At 34.5% G+C, this 16,322-nt stretch overlaps 5 protein-coding genes across 7 annotated transcripts in view; 3 read left to right on the top strand and 2 right to left on the bottom strand.

Moving 5' to 3' along the window:
- The window catches only part of Cbp53E (Calbindin 53E), a 61,578-nt gene that overhangs the window by 40,971 nt on the left and 4,285 nt on the right, over positions 1 to 16,322 (bottom strand). For all 3 annotated transcript variants that reach the window (XM_066406692.1, XM_066406694.1, XM_066406693.1), the window contains exon 2: positions 16,206 to 16,260. The gene's annotated coding sequence lies outside the window, so the exon portion shown is untranslated. The remainder of the gene's footprint in view (positions 1 to 16,205; positions 16,261 to 16,322) is intronic.
- Positions 637 to 6,049, bottom strand: LOC136419658 (uncharacterized). The gene is made up of 4 exons (XM_066406168.1): positions 5,803 to 6,049; positions 5,581 to 5,749; positions 5,348 to 5,529; positions 637 to 1,251 (listed from the first exon to the last, which is right to left on the bottom strand). The coding sequence occupies exons 1-4, from the start codon at positions 5,845 to 5,847 to the stop codon at positions 694 to 696; spliced, it is 954 nt and encodes a 317-aa protein (XP_066262265.1). The 5' UTR covers positions 5,848 to 6,049; the 3' UTR covers positions 637 to 693.
- On the top strand, positions 2,366 to 3,091 carry LOC136420035 (uncharacterized). Its single transcript, XM_066406697.1, has 2 exons — positions 2,366 to 2,517; positions 2,622 to 3,091. Exons 1-2 carry the CDS (start codon positions 2,470 to 2,472, stop codon positions 2,973 to 2,975), a joined length of 402 nt encoding a protein of 133 aa, XP_066262794.1. The 5' UTR covers positions 2,366 to 2,469; the 3' UTR covers positions 2,976 to 3,091.
- LOC136419644 (uncharacterized) lies at positions 9,646 to 13,514 on the top strand. The gene is made up of 4 exons (XM_066406135.1): positions 9,646 to 9,781; positions 9,840 to 10,196; positions 12,905 to 12,991; positions 13,138 to 13,514. The coding sequence occupies exons 1-4, from the start codon at positions 9,737 to 9,739 to the stop codon at positions 13,495 to 13,497; spliced, it is 849 nt and encodes a 282-aa protein (XP_066262232.1). The 5' UTR covers positions 9,646 to 9,736; the 3' UTR covers positions 13,498 to 13,514.
- LOC136420037 (uncharacterized) lies at positions 10,378 to 11,114 on the top strand. Its single transcript, XM_066406700.1, has 2 exons — positions 10,378 to 10,501; positions 10,561 to 11,114. Exons 1-2 carry the CDS (start codon positions 10,454 to 10,456, stop codon positions 10,921 to 10,923), a joined length of 411 nt encoding a protein of 136 aa, XP_066262797.1. The 5' UTR covers positions 10,378 to 10,453; the 3' UTR covers positions 10,924 to 11,114.

Below are 16,322 nucleotides of genomic sequence, written 5' to 3'. Positions count from 1 at the left end.
ATTAAAGAGGAACTCACAAAGTTCTTAGTAGCTAAATGGGAGCTCTCTATAGTTAATTCTCTAAAATTGCGAAATATTCCAATTTGAATCGTTTATGTTTCTTTTCAGAAAACTTTGCCATACATACATGTGATAATCTTGCTTTCGTCCGCTTTGAAAAAAGTAAAAAATCTTACGACTTAATGGTAAGTAACCTGAAGTAATCTGCGTTTTGAGATTTTAAGAGTAAGTAATCTGAATTAGAACGAAATCATACACGTAGGAGCTTAGCTGACGACATTGCTGCAAGAACTGCAAAAATTGCTTTAGGAATTGCAATTATTCAAGAGTTCCTGAATTTTTAATCCCAAAAGGTAAATTTTAGAAATCAACTTCGGCTTTCAATATTTCCACTCCATTAAATACAGTATTGGTTGCAAATCAAACAATCCAAAACTTTCTAATTTCTTGTGCAGGGAAAATTAAACTTAATTTACGAAAACGTTTGCAGTAATTTCCTCTCAGCTTCGGTGTGTAAATAACAAAATAGCGTTGATTAAATACTCACAAACGGGCCTCTGCAAGGAATTTCTAATTTAAACGTTACGGCCTGACTTTATTGGGTAACGATGTGTTTTCGAACTAAAACGACTTCACTCGTGTTTCAGGAATCTATTTACCAAAGCCAACAATGACACACACTTAAAAACACTATTATACCCCAGCTGGTGCAACTGCTGGTTTAGGTTGATCGTCATGGTGATGTTGATGATGATGATGATGATGATGACCACTGGAATCACTCTCGTCAGACTCGGAACTACCGTGGTGTTTACCCTCATGAGCAAAAACATGCTTTTCGTACAAACACTTGACCACATGTCCAGCAGTAGCATCAGCAGAATCTTTTTCTTGAGCACAAGTCTTGACGATTTCTTCAATTTTATCGCCATCAGTAATCACATGTCCAACGTGCAACTTCACTCCACCCACAATGATCTTTCCCTCATCATTCACAAGGCCCAATTCTTTGGCCAAACACTTCGATTTCTCAATATGGTGCTCGGCTTTTTCACCGTGATGGCCTTCGTGGGAACTGCTTTCCGAAGAGGATGCCGGTTTTGGTTCGACTTCAGGAGCACCCACATGGCATTTTTTATGGGCTGCTCCCAGACCGTGAGGGTCGTCGGCCTTAGAAGTCATAAAGATTGTAGTGATGAGAGAAATAATGGTTTTGTTTGCGAACTTACCAATGCAGCGACTAAAAGGGCACTAATGGCGATTAAATATTTCATCGTTGGACACTTCCTAATGAAGAAACACTGAGTGTTTGGGCTGAAATTTTGTTTTTATAGATGAAGGAAAAATATGTTTTGAACTTATCTTTTTAATGAAGAAGTCAGGAGGTTATCAAGTTAACGAGGTAGTTGTCGAAGGAAAAGATATCAATTTTTGGAGAAGCTAAAGGTCATTTTTTGTGTGTTGGGCAAACAATGCCTAAAAATGCGCTTCGATAGCGAAAACAATATCGTTGTGCGATGAAAAAAAATATTGCCCTTTAACCCAGAAATCACTACAACCCCGTACATGTTAAGTATCGAAGGGAGTTACAAGGAGTTCTCTAGTTGTCCCTGCTGACCTGCTATAATCTGGGACACCCCGTAGATGATAGATGCAACTAACCGATACAGAGACGTGGATGTGATGTGACATCTAGTATTATCGGCTCAAACTATTTTAATTCAAGATAGTTCAAATCTTAAGATAAAGCTGATTTCGAAGGAAGTTGATTGGGATATAACCTAAATTGATACATTAAAATGAAAATAATTTAATCGTAATTAGAGAACTTAATGAGGCATTTTTTGACTTAATGACCCTGTTAAATGCATTATAAAAGTATATAAAACGTATCTGTTTGCCAGTAATAGTATAAATAAATCGTGACCATTGAAACTCATTGTAAAGGAGCGCTTTCTGCTTAGTAATTATACCAATGTGTATGAGAGCAGTGTATTTAATTTAAATGACTGCGATTTAATTAACATAACCCATAGAAATCATTAAGATAAAATTCCCCACTCGTGTTAATTATTAAGGATGAAGAACAGGATTACCATTAGGAAGGTGAAACTCCTCCATGGTCCAAAAACAGGAATAGCGATATTTTAAAATCACCATATACCAGCGATATTGATCCCTTCTCAAAACAAATATATTGTTCATTATTGCATTTAATTACAAAACTTTTATATGTTTATGGGAAATTTAACATACTTAATAATATCAACATAGTTTCTTCTAGGTATTCCCACTGCTAGAGGTCAGTAAAATTTTGCAGAAATCAGCATTCTTGATATTTCCATGCCAAACAAGGTTTTTTTTCTTTGCTGTTTTGACCATATAAAAGTAGTTCCATTTAACCAGCAGCAACACAGACAAACAGAAGATCAACAAGCAAACAAGATCCATCAGACCAATAAACTAATAATGAATTCAGTGGCATTGAGTTTTGTTCTTTTTGCTGCCGTTGTACTGGTAAGTAAACATTTGATCATTGGCTATTGAACTCTTTCAATTTGAACCGATTCTTTGCTCTAGTTTCTAGTGAATTTCCTCTCTGAATATGTTTTTCTCTTTAGGCGAACCCAGTTCAAGATCGCTGGAATAATGTCCATCAAAAATGCCAACAATCCTCGAACACCTACGTTCCAGATGAAATTTTTAATCAACTGAAACGAGGGGAAAAACCATCTTTACCGGCCAACTTTGGACGGCATGCCAACTGCATGTTGGTCAACTTGGATCTTCAGGATCAGCAGGGAAATATTCTGTCTGAGGGGGTGAGAAAAGCGGCTCAGAATCAGTTCTCAGATGCGACTAAAGTGAATCAGATCGTTGACAATTGCTCCTTTAGCAAAGGCGACAAAGAGACGAACGCTATGAAGCTCTTCGAGTGCTTTGGCAAAAATCGTGTTAATATCGGACAGCTTTAAGGTTTCATGTAGTGGGTTATTTTCGTATATGAGTTGATAAATAGTGCAAAGTGTACGCTTTTTCCCATCAGTAATACTAATAACACACAAACCCTTGGTATAAATAAATCCTGAACTCTTAAAAAATTATTTATTCTAATCGATTAAAAATGATCAAGCAATTGATAATATTCGGTTCCCTTCTAGCTGCAACTTTGACAAGAACTCCCTCAAATTCTCAGACACGAAAACTAACAAATCAACTCTTTTCCTTCGTAGCTATAACACCAATGCCGTCAGATCAGCCAATATAAAATGCCTCAAAAACAAAAATTCACAAATCACTCAACTCCTAAAAAACGCTGACGATTCCTTCTATGAGGGCTCCATTTCGAAGCCTCACTTTCACTGGTTATGTTTAAGTGGGAGGTTGAATTTAATAGATGAAGGTATGAAGGTGGGAAAGCTGTAGTGAGAAAGCATGTAAAAATTTATATTTCTGATTCAGAAGAAGTAGATTTAGTTATGAAGAAGTGTGCAAATGATGAGGAGTATGTTAAAGGGACTGTTATGTGGCCTTGGAGTTGCCTCCAAGCAGAGTGCAGCAACAGCATAGCAGAAGTACTATCATTGATACCAACACGTGGTTGAATATATTAGTGATAATAAATTTTTATTTCGGCTTCTTAAACAATATCAATTTCATAACTCACCAAACAACTCTTAATGTGCAACGCAGTCCTCTCAGGCGTCTCTTTACTAACTCTGCAGTTCTTCAATATCTTCTCCAGCTCTTCAGAGCCATCTACCTTTTTGACACTATTTCGACCCAATTTCTCCTCGTTAATAGTGTTGTTCTCAGTTATATATCTCAATCCTCAAATCCTTCGCATTTAAAATTAATTAGTCTAATGCATTTTCTGGTCCTTTCATGACACAAAGAATGTGTGCTCCACTGTTTGCAGGCAGCTTAACGTTTTTGTTCTTTCTTATTTTCTTCAACAACTTATTATCTATTCTTGTAGCCTCGTTTCTTTGACACTTTCTAATTGTTCTTTTATACGGGGCCGTGTCATTGTTTTTTTGCTGAAACCATCTTCAAGAAGATGGAAAATTTTTGTCTAGTTTGTAAGTTGGCAAGTACGTACTTCCAGTGACTTCAACTAGAGCTGCACTCAAAATTTTAATCTCAAGCATAGTTAGTCACACTTCAACTTAAAAGAAACTGAAACTTTACATCTCAACACCTGCTACGGCAATTTTATTGCAGCATTAGATTTGCGAGGGGACTGAACTGGTTGGAACTGAAATTAATAGTTTAATAGGTTAATTCCTGGCCTAATGCTATAATGACTAAGAAGGGACACGTGACATTTGTGGTGAGAGAACATAGAGCTGATTGAGCCATTTCCAGGGAAGCAGAGATTTATTAATGAGTCTTTTTGCTAAGATAGAGTCCATTATATCTCCGATTTCTACAGTAGAAAAGCAGCCGAAATTGTCAGCACTACTATCCAAAAGTCTTTGACATAGAATGATTTTTTCTGAGGTATACAAAGGCATTTTGCGAAATTCAGACTGGCGCTAATAATTACGCTGGTGCACTGCATGTGAAAAGCCTGCTTAAATCGACCGAAAAATGTATGATGGTGGTAAATAATGATGATGATTGATAATGATGATGATTCACCCTGATATGGCTATTAGCGGACTTTAGTCTGTAGCCTGCGGGGGCCCTTATCCTTAAAGGCCATCAATATCCCGCATCACTGGTGTGGTGGCTATTTCGAAAATAAATAATGAGAATACATCTGAAAGTAAGTATAGCAGAAATATCTTCATTAAATTTTAGCAACTTCGAGTCGTAATGGTCAAAGCGAGATTTAGAGCGGTTATATGCAGAGTGTTTCTGAATGGATGGTAAAAAATTTTAATGGGCGAATCTTGCTCCAAATATAAGACTAAAAGTTCATATAAAGAGGGGTTCATATAAAGCGAAATTTTGCAAGAAACTGAAAAGTGAGAAAACTCAATGCGGACTTCAGAAATTTGTTTAAAAGAATCAAAATATTTTTCAAATGAGGTCCAACAAGAATAAAAGTTCATTTCTAGTTTGAGGTATATTGATTTAAAGGTACTTTAAAATTTTACTAAAAATAACCTAATAAGGGCATAAGAACCCAGTTTGCACAATCATTTAAAGCTCATTCAGACGACCAATTTGATCAAAATTCAGCATCATTTCCACATCCTAGACTTCGCTTCTTCTCAACTCAACAATTTCCATATAAATAATATATTCTTATGATATAAATATAGATTCTATAGTAGCTTAAGAATATAATAAAAACCTATTTACAACAGTAATTAAATACAATTTTAGATATAATTTAAGGCTCTATCTTGTGACTTCGAAGGCACTTCTCAAGGTGCAAGGCAGTCTCCTCAGGAGTATCTTCAGCAACACTACACTCCAAGACTATATCATCAACCTCATCTTGTTCTGCTTTCTTGGCCACTTTTTTCTTCAGTTTTTCTTCATTGATTGTAGCGTCCTCGTTAATATAACCCAAGCCTAAAAATACTGTTTAGTACTTTCACCGAAACTGATTAATCATGAATGTACCTTTTAAAATACACAAGGAATGAGCTCCATAGTTGTCAGGTAAAGTCACCTGCATGTTTTTCTTAATTTTCTTCAGGATTTGATTATCAACTCGAGTTTCATTGTTTTTTTGGCACTCTTTATAGACCTTCTTCAGGTATTTTCCACTCTGTTTTTTGCTTGAGACAGCCTTTAAACAGACTACATAGTTATAACGCTTATGAGAAACACAAAAATACTTACAGTAATTACAAGGATAACCATGCACAAAACCAGGAAAATCTTCATTTTTCGTCGATATGCGGAAGACTTATTCCCGGAGTAATGTTAAAGAGAGTGCTGGCACTTAAATCACACTTATCACAGTTCAAAAGATTATCACACAGTCTGTATTGACGCAGTGTCCATAAGCAGCTCTCGTGGATGTTAAAAATAGAGCTATTGGCTGATATGAGTCGGAAAAATGAAGGTTAAACACTATTTGTTATTGTTGTTGGTGTGAACTCTAGGTTAAATGTTGCATTATAGTTGTTACTTGGAAAAGAAGAAAGTAGTAAACTTGTGTAAACTGAAAATATGTAGGCTATTGATGTTGGGTTAGAAAGATAAAGCGACAATGTTGCTATAGAAGAAATTTTTTTGAGCAATTGGGAAGAAATTCTTCATTTCAAAGGGCAGTAGTCGTTTGGCAAAAGGATGAAGCGATGGCCACAAATACGAATTTCCAGTTTAAAAAGTTTCATTAAGAAATTGCTCAGGGTTCCCCTCGCAGCTTCTTTATTTGGAGATTCATAGAGAACATTCCTAAGGAGATATCAGAAAACTGCGTACCAATTGTGCTTTTTCTATGTTTACATCAATTACTGGCATTCAAGCAGAAATGTAAAGATGTTGTGTAATCGCAATACATTTTTCTACTTATTGGCTTCATCAATGTATAATATACATACACTGCTGCCCATGTCAGAAATAATACGCACATGCGGGTGTAGTCTGCAAAGAATGGAAGGAATAAGTGGGAACCACGAGCCTGCGTAGTTCAGCCTGTAGTCGAAACATTTAGAAGTCCCCAATTTCGAAGATGAGTTCAAAAATCTACGGCATCTTTGCTGTGGGTACTAGCTGATCTTTACTTAACCAGAAATGTAAAAAACCTGAAAAGTGTTGTGCAGATAAACATAAATCTATGCAACATCCTGGTACCATTTCAACTTTAACGCTTCAGTCTTTATGCAAATTCGCTATTAATTTTTTCTACTTTTATGTTCATCCGCATTACATTAGTGAGAGGTGGGCCACCTTGAGGCGGGGCCACCATTAGATAGCGGCCATATTCCTACAAAGTTGACTCCACTGATTTTGTTTCTTTTTTGTGGAAAATCTTATTTTTGCATTAGTGTTTCTCATACATAAAGGGGCTCAAAGGCTATGAGTGTATGTTAATGTTTGTATTCTCCATCCATCCATATTTAGCATAATCATTTCCTCAAATTTGTGCCAGTGGTGGAAAAGGCAGTTTTTCGTAATGCCCAAATCTAAAAACTATCGTTTGATTTCGTATTCAATTGGGTTATATTGAGATAAGTGTTTTGGACATCCTGGAGACATGTTTCACTTCTTAACTTTTAAAATTAGACCGAAGGAATAACGAAAAAGATCTCTGGGGCTGGCAAATGGAATTAAAACAGACACGATATTTTATTTTAAAATTTCGTATTCATCCTGATTAAAAATATAATTATTTTTATTAAAATTTGAAAACATTTACTAAGTGTCCCGTAGTGGCTCACCCTTCTCAACTCAAAATCCTTTTAACGTACAACAAATCTGAGTGCTACATTTTTTCCCTCACCACGAAAACCCCATTTACAGTTTAAGCTGAACCTTTCTGTCTTCATAATTAACCCCTTAAACTTAATTATCAAACTTCCATGGAAGTTCATTTCCAACCACCAGTTTAGTTAAACTTACGCCAGAAAGTATGTAGGTAGTAACTCAAGGGAATTTAATTCTTTGGTAGATTGTTCACTAACCAAATCGAAAATCTAAACTTTCCTCAAGATTGTTGTGTGAAATGTTAAGTTTGAGACCATTTTACGCAGTAAAAACACAGAAAGAATGATAGGAGAAATGGTTTCCGGTTCCTTTTTGTTGGCGAAGAGAAGCTTTTAGCTTTTCAGCAAGACACTATTTACAAATAAAAGTTTCTCGAATGCTTTGGTAATCCGATTTAAATAATGGCGTTTTTATTGTTAAATTCCTGCTTAGGTGAAGTTATTTATCGAGATTAGGTACGGGTAAAATGAGCCCGACAAACTAAAATGTTGCTTTTGCAATTCTTTTGAGCCCTATTTTCACCTCAGTTAATTTGTAGGAATTACAACTGCTCCATATTGGCTTATTTTCAGCGCAATAATCTTTGGGTTGTTTCTAAAGGCTTTCGAAATGATTTGCCGACTTTCTGATTGTGTCATAAGTTTAATTAACTTTTGATTCTATTTTGCAATAAAATGACTGATCAGTTGGTTTCTTCATTCTTCGTATAAATTACACAATTTTCCTGCACCATATTATCAAGAAAAGGTTCAGAATGTAACTTTACATAAAAAACCATAACATAATTAATTGAATTACTAAAACCTTTCCTAAAAGTATCTCAAAACAAAATAAAAAATTATAATTCCCATGAATATGAATCTTAAGAATCTTCTTTGCATTGGTCAAATCCCATATTCGATACGGCATCTGCTTTTGGGGCTCATGCTCTTTAATATGTTGTTTATTGTTCAAAACAGAGCACTCAGGCTGTCTCACGTGAGTCTTGCAGTCTGCCTTGCTTGTTGGGAAGAACATTAATTTCCTTTGTGGTTTGCACATCCTTAAGCCGATATCCATAGTCTTTAGGAAATGCACAACATATTAGCTTTATCCATACATTACAGTACCCGAAGATCGTAAATGATTAATTTGTCTGTTCCCTGTCTGAGACAGCAAAGCTCTCTGCCATATTAGACAAGGTAAATTTGTGAAAAGTGAAATAAGGCAATTACTCTAAATTAGTTTATAGTGGCTTGATAACGTTTAACACCCATGGTTGAGGCTAAGGGGGACACATTTTGACATTCTTTAAAAATTGATTATAATTTAACTTGAAGAAACTTAAAGCAATATTCACTACACCTATGAGTTTCTACATTTAAACTTCTGAATTACAAATTTTGTAGACACATTTTCGATCTATTAAATTATGTAGGAGACAGTGGCGTATCAAGTTTATTACAGCTGTCTGGATTTACCAAAAACTAACACTACAAAATTTGATCTCAATTTAATTTCAATCTAGTCTTATAAGCTTTCACATATTAAATTCTAAATTAAAGGATTTGTAGACCAGCTTTCGATTTATTGAGTTATATACCACAAAGTAGTGCATCACGCTCCTCTATCTCTATCTCACGTTTCGTGAAAGTCCTACCAAAAGTTTAAACAAGACTTTTGATAACTTCTTGGAGAATTTTAGAGGGTTTTTGGAAGTTCGCAGACATTTGTAGATCTCTTGTGATTTTTAACGAATTTTTTTCATTTTTAAGAATTTTTTGGAGTTTCGTTTTTCTTCCATGGATTTTTCTGCGACGCCTGAAGTGAAGCACAAATTCAATACTTATTTAATATTCAATATTTTTTAAATTTTAAAATATTCAATTAATCTGAATAGATACATCTACTAAATATTCAGTTTAAGTTAACAAAATCAGCGTTACTCAGCTACAGAGTTGTTAGTAACTTTAAGATTTAACCTATATACAGGCAGATTTAACAAAATTAGTCGTACTTTTAACTGCATATTAATTAATTTTCCCGTTGGTTATGCTTTAGAAATATTAAAAGTAAACAAACTCTTTTTCTCAAAGGGGAATTCACAACATAATTCATTTTTATCTACAAATCATACACGTATTATCATTTGTATATTTCGTAAAGCTACAGAGGCGCCAAACACATAAGAGAAAATCGCCAAAAATGGTTGAAAACGTGATTAATGCAGGCCAACTTATTATTGATAAACCATTAGACTTTATCATACAAAATAATTAGTCCGAATAGCAATAAAACATCGTATAAATAGAGTTGAAAGGAGCAAATTGCTAGTTAATTAGAAGTTATTATCGATTCAAAAATGAAGGTCTTTGTAGTGTTCAGCCTCACTTTTGCGGTGATTTTCGTAAGTACCTTCAACGACAAGAATTTTTCTCCTCACTACCAAATTTCCTTCCCTCAAGGCCAGCATTATTCCTGAAGAAATCAAAGATGAACTGGAAGAAGTGAGCGAAAAATGCCGGGAAGAAAACAATCCAACCTTAGAAAAAGAGACGGTAAAGCAGTACTTAGAAACCAAGGGCCAAGAACCAGTACTTGAAAACCTAGGTCCTTATGCTCTATGCCTCTCCAAAGGCATGAAGTGGCAAACCCAGGATGGAAAGGTGAACAAACAGTACCTAAGACCCAGATTAGAGGGTTATGTGAAAGACACTGTTAAGGCTGATAAAATATTTAGTGAATGTGATTTTGATCGGGAAAGTGAGATTGAAACCGCTAAGATTATGTTGAGGTGTTATGCCAAGTATTTTTATCAAAAATAAATAAAGAAATGTTCTTAATCTATATGTTTTTTTGTCGTCTAAAGATAATGCTTTGTTTTTAATTAAATACATTAGCAACAAGCAGTATGTATACTGTGAAAATAACAGATTAGTGCAGGTCATCTGGGTATTAATAAATAATTATAAATAAAAAATGTCAAAAATAATCAAATTTATCTCGAATATAAATATGGTAATGCCTAAGGAAATTATGTCAGTTGAGTGGAATTACCAAGACTATCCCGATCATCAAAATGAAGCTTACTCTAACAGTGGCAATTTTCCTTTTCGCAACAGTTCTGGTAAGTAGATACGAGATTTCCCATAATTTCTTCTTTAACCGAGACATTTTGTCCTCAAGGCTGATTCTATCACCGAAGATGTTAAAACCAGACTAAAGCAATCAAAGGACAAATGCCAGTTGGACCCCAAAACTGCGGTAGACCAAGAAGGCCTGCAGAAGTACATCAGCTCGAAGGGCAAAGAGCCGGCTCCAGAGAATATTGGGCAGCATGCCCTTTGTGTTTCCAAGGAAATGAAATGGCAAAAGGCTGATGGGACTGTCAACAAGCAGTATTTGAGGGAGAGACTGAGCATTATTGAGAAGGATGCTGCTAAAGTAGATCAGTTTCTGAATAGCTGTGCAGTTGATAAGGCCACTGAGGTGGAAACTGCTAGAAATTTGTTCAATTGTTATGACAAACATGTTTCAACCTACAATTAAAGAGCATTATTGTTATTAAATGAAGATTAATTGAAAACGTTGGTGGAGTTAATTATAAAAATCAGTAAAATCGTACTTTCAGCAAACGGACGGGCAAAGTGGAGTTTCAAAAAGGCATAAATTTGCGTAAAATTAAATGCAGGTCACAAATACCGGAAACAGAGATATTAAAATTTCTTCATTAATCCTGAGATTCTCTTTTATTATTACTCCTTGGATTGGGTTAGCTCAAATTTGAGATCTTAAGATACGTTTAGGACTCTTAATTTTGGAAAAAGCTGTGGCCTACCTTTTCTCTAAAGGCATATCTATATTCCTGAAATTACTGCATTCCTGGTAAAAATTGTGAAATATTCCGTACTTAGAAGGCATTATTTCAAATTTTTGCAACCCTCACAAAATTCCATATGATACGATTCTGTGTTACCAAAAACATTGTTTCTATTTGTGTGTTGATAAAGGGAACTTGGAGTTCTCCAAATCTTTTACGACTATATTTTTTGTAGTAAAACCTGAAATTTAGCTTAGTTGTACAAATTTATATCCTGAGAATTAGTCTCGCCACGCCCCACTGGTTTTCGTTGCACCAGAAGTGTACCAGTGCTATAACTCAAGATCTGCATTATGCCGGTCTGCAGGTACAATTTCTCAAATTTATACACTTACGAGGCACAGATTCGCTTTACCTTAACCACGCAAAATTTTCACCCAATGCAACCCTGTTTTATTTCACATGCATTTAGGATATAAAAATGTTTAAAAAACAATGACGTAGCATAGCGTCATAAATGTTAATTAATTCCAAATTTTATGAGGAAGATTTTGGCCTTTCGAATTGCAACAGAATCAAAAATGAAACGTACAAGCAATTTTGCCTTGTATTTTATAATGCATGATAGCTTTACCACACTCTTATGACCTTCAAATAGTATCCATATGAAGCATTTTTGGTACATTTTTAAAGTTCGCTCTTTGATGTCCGAATCTCTTAAAAGTCGCAGAAATTTTGTAAATTTGTGGAAAGTCCCATAACCTACATAAGACATTGGTTTTCATGAAAATTTGAAGGCCATTTCACTTATTGTGTATTGGGTCCTATAAAAGTTAATTCCGATTAAAAAAACATGGGTATATCAAAGGTGAATGGTAGTTGTTATGGTATAATGTTCGCTGACTTCAAGCACTTTGAAAATTTCAATAAATTTTGTAAATTTAGAATTGAAGTGTCCAGTGACTTCTTAAAATGTTTTTTTAATTTGTATTAATTTTTTCTAGTTCACCTCTCTATACTTCTATCTCACCTACCTCTCTGTCTTAGAATTCGTATTAATTTTGTCTAATTTTCTTATCCCTAAGTTTTTTTTGTAGTATAAAATTGTAGGGCTCAGTAGCATTCCAGAAATTTTTGAAAAATGCTTAACGCTTGAATATCGTTCACATAAATTCTGCTCTATTTTAGTGACGACCCTGTGTTCCTATTATGACACCGACTGGAAACTTCAACATATTGAAGCTTTCAGTTGAAACTTCGACTTGAAGTCTCCAGTGGCGTTCCACGACATCTGAATTTTTCGTCAAACTTTAAATCCATCAACTTAAAGTGCTTTAATTCTCTTACAATTTTTTTAGATTTAAATCTTATTGTCCTTTTAAGGTAGAATGTTATACAAAACTCTGTAATATTTATCTATCTAGGAACTTTGATCTTTTGGTATTATTGTTTGGAATTAGAAAATATCGGTTATATTTATCGCATATTTATGTTCCTTTGAGTAAAATGCCGAAACCAAAGCAACTCATTTATTAACGGTAATACATTACCAGCACGGGTTTAGATGTACAGGTCAACCCCTTATAGTGATAACAGTTACATAATTAATTATAAACACATCAAGGTTAAATTGAAAAAGCAAAATAATGAGGGGAGTATAAATAGATCCTCCTTAAAGGGACTTCCTTAGTTGAAAAGAAGCAGTTGTAGAGACAAATTATCTTAAATATAGGAAAAGTAACCGAGATGAAGCTGTTTGTAGCTGTCGTATTTTGCATCACTTTCGCCACAGTTTTCGTAAGTATTAATTGAACCATCAAAGTTGCCCTTAACTTTTTTCAAACTTCGAGATGTTCCTTGAACGAGTCCATTGAAAACTATCATGATCTCCATGGTCGTTAAAAATTTTTCTGCATCTTTTCCATTAATTTTTCCATTTCCAGGGAGACTTTCGCGAAGAACTGAGAGCAAAGATAAAGAAGGCCGGCGATAAATGTCAAGAGGACCCTGCAACCGCAGTGGACAAAGAGGCTTTGAAGACTTACCTTGAGTCCAAGGGCACAAGCCCTGAACCCGCCAATTCAGGCGTACACGCTTTGTGTGTTACCAAAGAATTGAAATGGCAGAAGGCTGACGGAAAGGTAGACAGGGAATACCTCAAGGAAAGGCTCCAGGCTCACCAACAAGATCCTGTTAAATCCGAAGAATTCCTCAACGAATGTGCCGTGGACAAGGACACCGACATTGACACTGCTAAACATTTGTTTAAATGTTTCTACAAACGTTACCCGTCAACAAAATAGATTGGCCATTCATGTGATTGTTGATATGTTGAATATAGCATGTTGAATGAAGAATTGTTTTGATTATTTGCGGCATTAAGTTCTAAGCTAAAATTGGATCAAAAGTGTCCTTAAAATCTCGGCTTAGTTGGCGAATTGCCTAAAATTTCTAGTAGCCTTCTTCCAATGTTTAAATTAAAGTTAACTAACTAGATAAACTTTCATCTACGTTCGATAATTAAGTTCAGGGGTTATTTATAAGGGGATGAGGGCTTTAGAGATTGCGACACATGCCTATGAGTCTCACAGACTCCCTCTAACATCTTTGAAATTACAGGGTTTATTGAGGTATATAATTTTAGAGTGAAGCTAACCCCTTCCATAATCCATGAAATCTGTCGCTTTACTGGGGCTCTTTTAGGGTGTAAATCTAAACATATAGATCTAAATTCCAGTAAAATTTTGCATTTTTAATTTTGGAGACAACAAATTGCTTGAGCAACCTTCTCAACTTATTACAGTTTCGATGCTCTAAACTTCCTTTAAAAGCCCTAAAATTAATTTTTGCGTAGTTTGCAGACTAAAAATTCTTGAGCCTCTCTTTCATCCCCGAAATTACTCTTTTCATTCCAGAATTGAGGGGCCCTTTCTAGAGAGGGGACCTGAAGATGTAGATCTATATAAAAGCACAAACAATTTGCTTTTTGGAGTATTAATGTCTCCAATGACTTTTATGTAATTTATAGACCCTAAATCCCCTCTACAAGCTGCGAAATTGCTTACTTCATCGAGGTATTGAGAGCCCCTTTCGAGAGGGGCTCTTAATGTAATGATGCAATGGTAATGGCAGAAGAAACAATTTGGATTTCCAGTTTTTGACAAACTAATGTCTTAATTTTTGGAAATTTTTTTCAGCGACCTTAATACAATTTTAGGGCTCTGCACCCCTTCTAAAATATACGAAATTGCTTACTTTACTGAGGAATTAAAAGCCCTTTTTATAAAGGCTATCAAAAAATCTGAAAGTACAAAACGTACAAAACCAGAAACAATTTGCATTGTGACAATTTTGAGGAATTAATTCAGACATTTGTAGGCGATTCTCTCCAATGATTTTTATGCAAATTGATGTTCTAAACTCTCTCTCTAATCCACGAAATTGCGTACTGCATTAGGAAATTAAAAGCCCCTTTTTAGATGGAGAATCTGAGAACACGAAGTGAACAAAAGGAGAAATAATTTACATTTTCAATTTTGGTAAACTTATTCCTAAATTTGTACACAACTTTTTTCAATTAACGTCATGCAATTTTCTCTTCAACGATCCTTGAAATTGTATATTTAAAAGAAAAACTTAAAAAAATGATCTAAATTGAATATAAAAGTGAAGAATTTTGGAATGATATAGATTTTTTGGATGTAATATTTTGAGATTTTCCAGGACATGGATAAGAAATTTTCCGAGTTTAGAGTATTACTATTTCAGGGCTCATTTAGCGATGAACTTTGAAACGTACGAGATTGAGAAATTTCTATTATACAGGAAAAATAAATTAAAAAAGCAAATGTTCTATAGGTTTCAACAAAAAAGTAACTAAATGCAAAAATTAATACAGACAGTGACAAAAACTGTTATGCAGATGACACAATAATCATGGTAAACACTGAGGAATGCTTCGCACTAACATTGGAAAAAAAGCTTGAAATTTGAACCTTGACGAAGATTTTAAGAATTTTAGCACATTCCTCGAATAATAATGGTAACGGCCATCAATTTGCGCTTAATTAAAAACATGTTTCCAGTGAATGTATATTTACTATAATATATTAGTTTAATTAATTTAAATACAAAACTATAATTTAAAGCTGCTTATTTTTACTTAGGAAAATTTACGTAATTCTAACTTTTGGCAAATATTTGATAAAAATTACCCATGTCAGTGTTTTCAAACACATTCTGTAAACATACCAAACTTATCAAACACGCATGGAACTTCTTCCACATATCAAACATTACCGCAAACCAAAATTGGACCTTGCATTAATCATCAATTTGACCGTACCATATATCCCATGAAAATAAATACACAAACATCGCACTAACAGCAAAAGGTTTCCAGCAAACTGGATTTAGATAAACACAAAAGAAATTTATCGCAGGAAATAAAATAGCCTGGAAATCTGGATATATGTGGAGCAACAAATTCCGATAACTATTCCGGCCATTCGTACCTGGTTTATGTAATGCGAGATGACAAGTTAATGTAAAGTTTACTTTTTTTGGTTCAAATCCATAATTTTTCTTTAAAGAAAATTGGTATCCAAGGGAGGATTTAATCACAAGTGATGTAATAAGGCAGACAAAAACATTAGTCTGTACAATATTTGTAAACACAGATAAGTTGGTAATTATCAGTAAATGGAGTCAAAAACGTTTGGTGTCAGCAGATTTTTCAAAATAATGTGACTTTCATAATTAACATCTATAACCAGATGCATTAAATCAAAATCTCGTTACATACATTTTGTATCAAATAGCACGATAACCGTTTCGCAGGTCGTAAACGATTTGATTATAATCAAAAGAATCAGTAAAATTTGTAATAAAACCAACAATTTTACTCACATTGTAAATATGGTAATTTGGTTTCATAATTTATCGTAATGGGTTGGTTTACGACTGGACGCGTTTTACTGTCGTTATAAAAATTTCACTTTTAACGACTTACCCTGTAGTTAGAGCTGGGAGGGCGCAGTCCCGCTGGTTGGACAACTGGAAATAGTCTGGAATCAGATTAATAAATGTATAATTCCATATTTTTCCAGTTTTAAATTAACAACTTATA

The sequence above is a fragment of the Euwallacea similis genome, chromosome 3 (assembly GCF_039881205.1).
Source record: "Euwallacea similis isolate ESF13 chromosome 3, ESF131.1, whole genome shotgun sequence".
In the NCBI taxonomy this organism is placed as follows: Eukaryota; Metazoa; Arthropoda; class Insecta; order Coleoptera; family Curculionidae; genus Euwallacea; species Euwallacea similis.
The sequence above is the reverse complement of the archived record's forward strand: the minus strand, read 5'-3'. Positions and strand labels throughout refer to the sequence as shown.

What these genes read in the sequence shown, in the direction of transcription:
- LOC136420037 (XM_066406700.1), top strand. Translation starts at nt 10,454, where the DNA reads ATGAAGCTTACTCTAACAGTGGCAATTTTCCTTTTCGCAACAGTTCTG. An exon ending in TCCTTTTCGCAACAGTTCTG is followed by an intron (nt 10,502 to 10,560) that starts GTAAGTAGATAC and finishes TTTGTCCTCAAG; the next exon opens with GCTGATTCTATCACCGAAGA.
- LOC136419644 (XM_066406135.1), top strand. Translation starts at nt 9,737, where the DNA reads ATGAAGGTCTTTGTAGTGTTCAGCCTCACTTTTGCGGTGATTTTC. An exon ending in TCACTTTTGCGGTGATTTTC is followed by an intron (nt 9,782 to 9,839) that starts GTAAGTACCTTC and finishes CCTTCCCTCAAG; the next exon opens with GCCAGCATTATTCCTGAAGA. An exon ending in TCACTTTCGCCACAGTTTTC is followed by an intron (nt 12,992 to 13,137) that starts GTAAGTATTAAT and finishes TTCCATTTCCAG; the next exon opens with GGAGACTTTCGCGAAGAACT.
- LOC136419658 (XM_066406168.1), bottom strand. Translation starts at nt 5,847, where the DNA reads ATGAAGATTTTCCTGGTTTTGTGCATGGTTATCCTTGTAATTACT. An exon ending in TGGTTATCCTTGTAATTACT is followed by an intron (nt 5,750 to 5,802) that starts GTAAGTATTTTT and finishes GTCTGTTTAAAG; the next exon opens with GCTGTCTCAAGCAAAAAACA. An exon ending in GAAGTCACAAGATAGAGCCT is followed by an intron (nt 1,252 to 5,347) that starts TAAATTATATCT and finishes AATCGCCATTAG; the next exon opens with TGCCCTTTTAGTCGCTGCAT.
- LOC136420035 (XM_066406697.1), top strand. Translation starts at nt 2,470, where the DNA reads ATGAATTCAGTGGCATTGAGTTTTGTTCTTTTTGCTGCCGTTGTACTG. An exon ending in TTTTTGCTGCCGTTGTACTG is followed by an intron (nt 2,518 to 2,621) that starts GTAAGTAAACAT and finishes TTTTCTCTTTAG; the next exon opens with GCGAACCCAGTTCAAGATCG.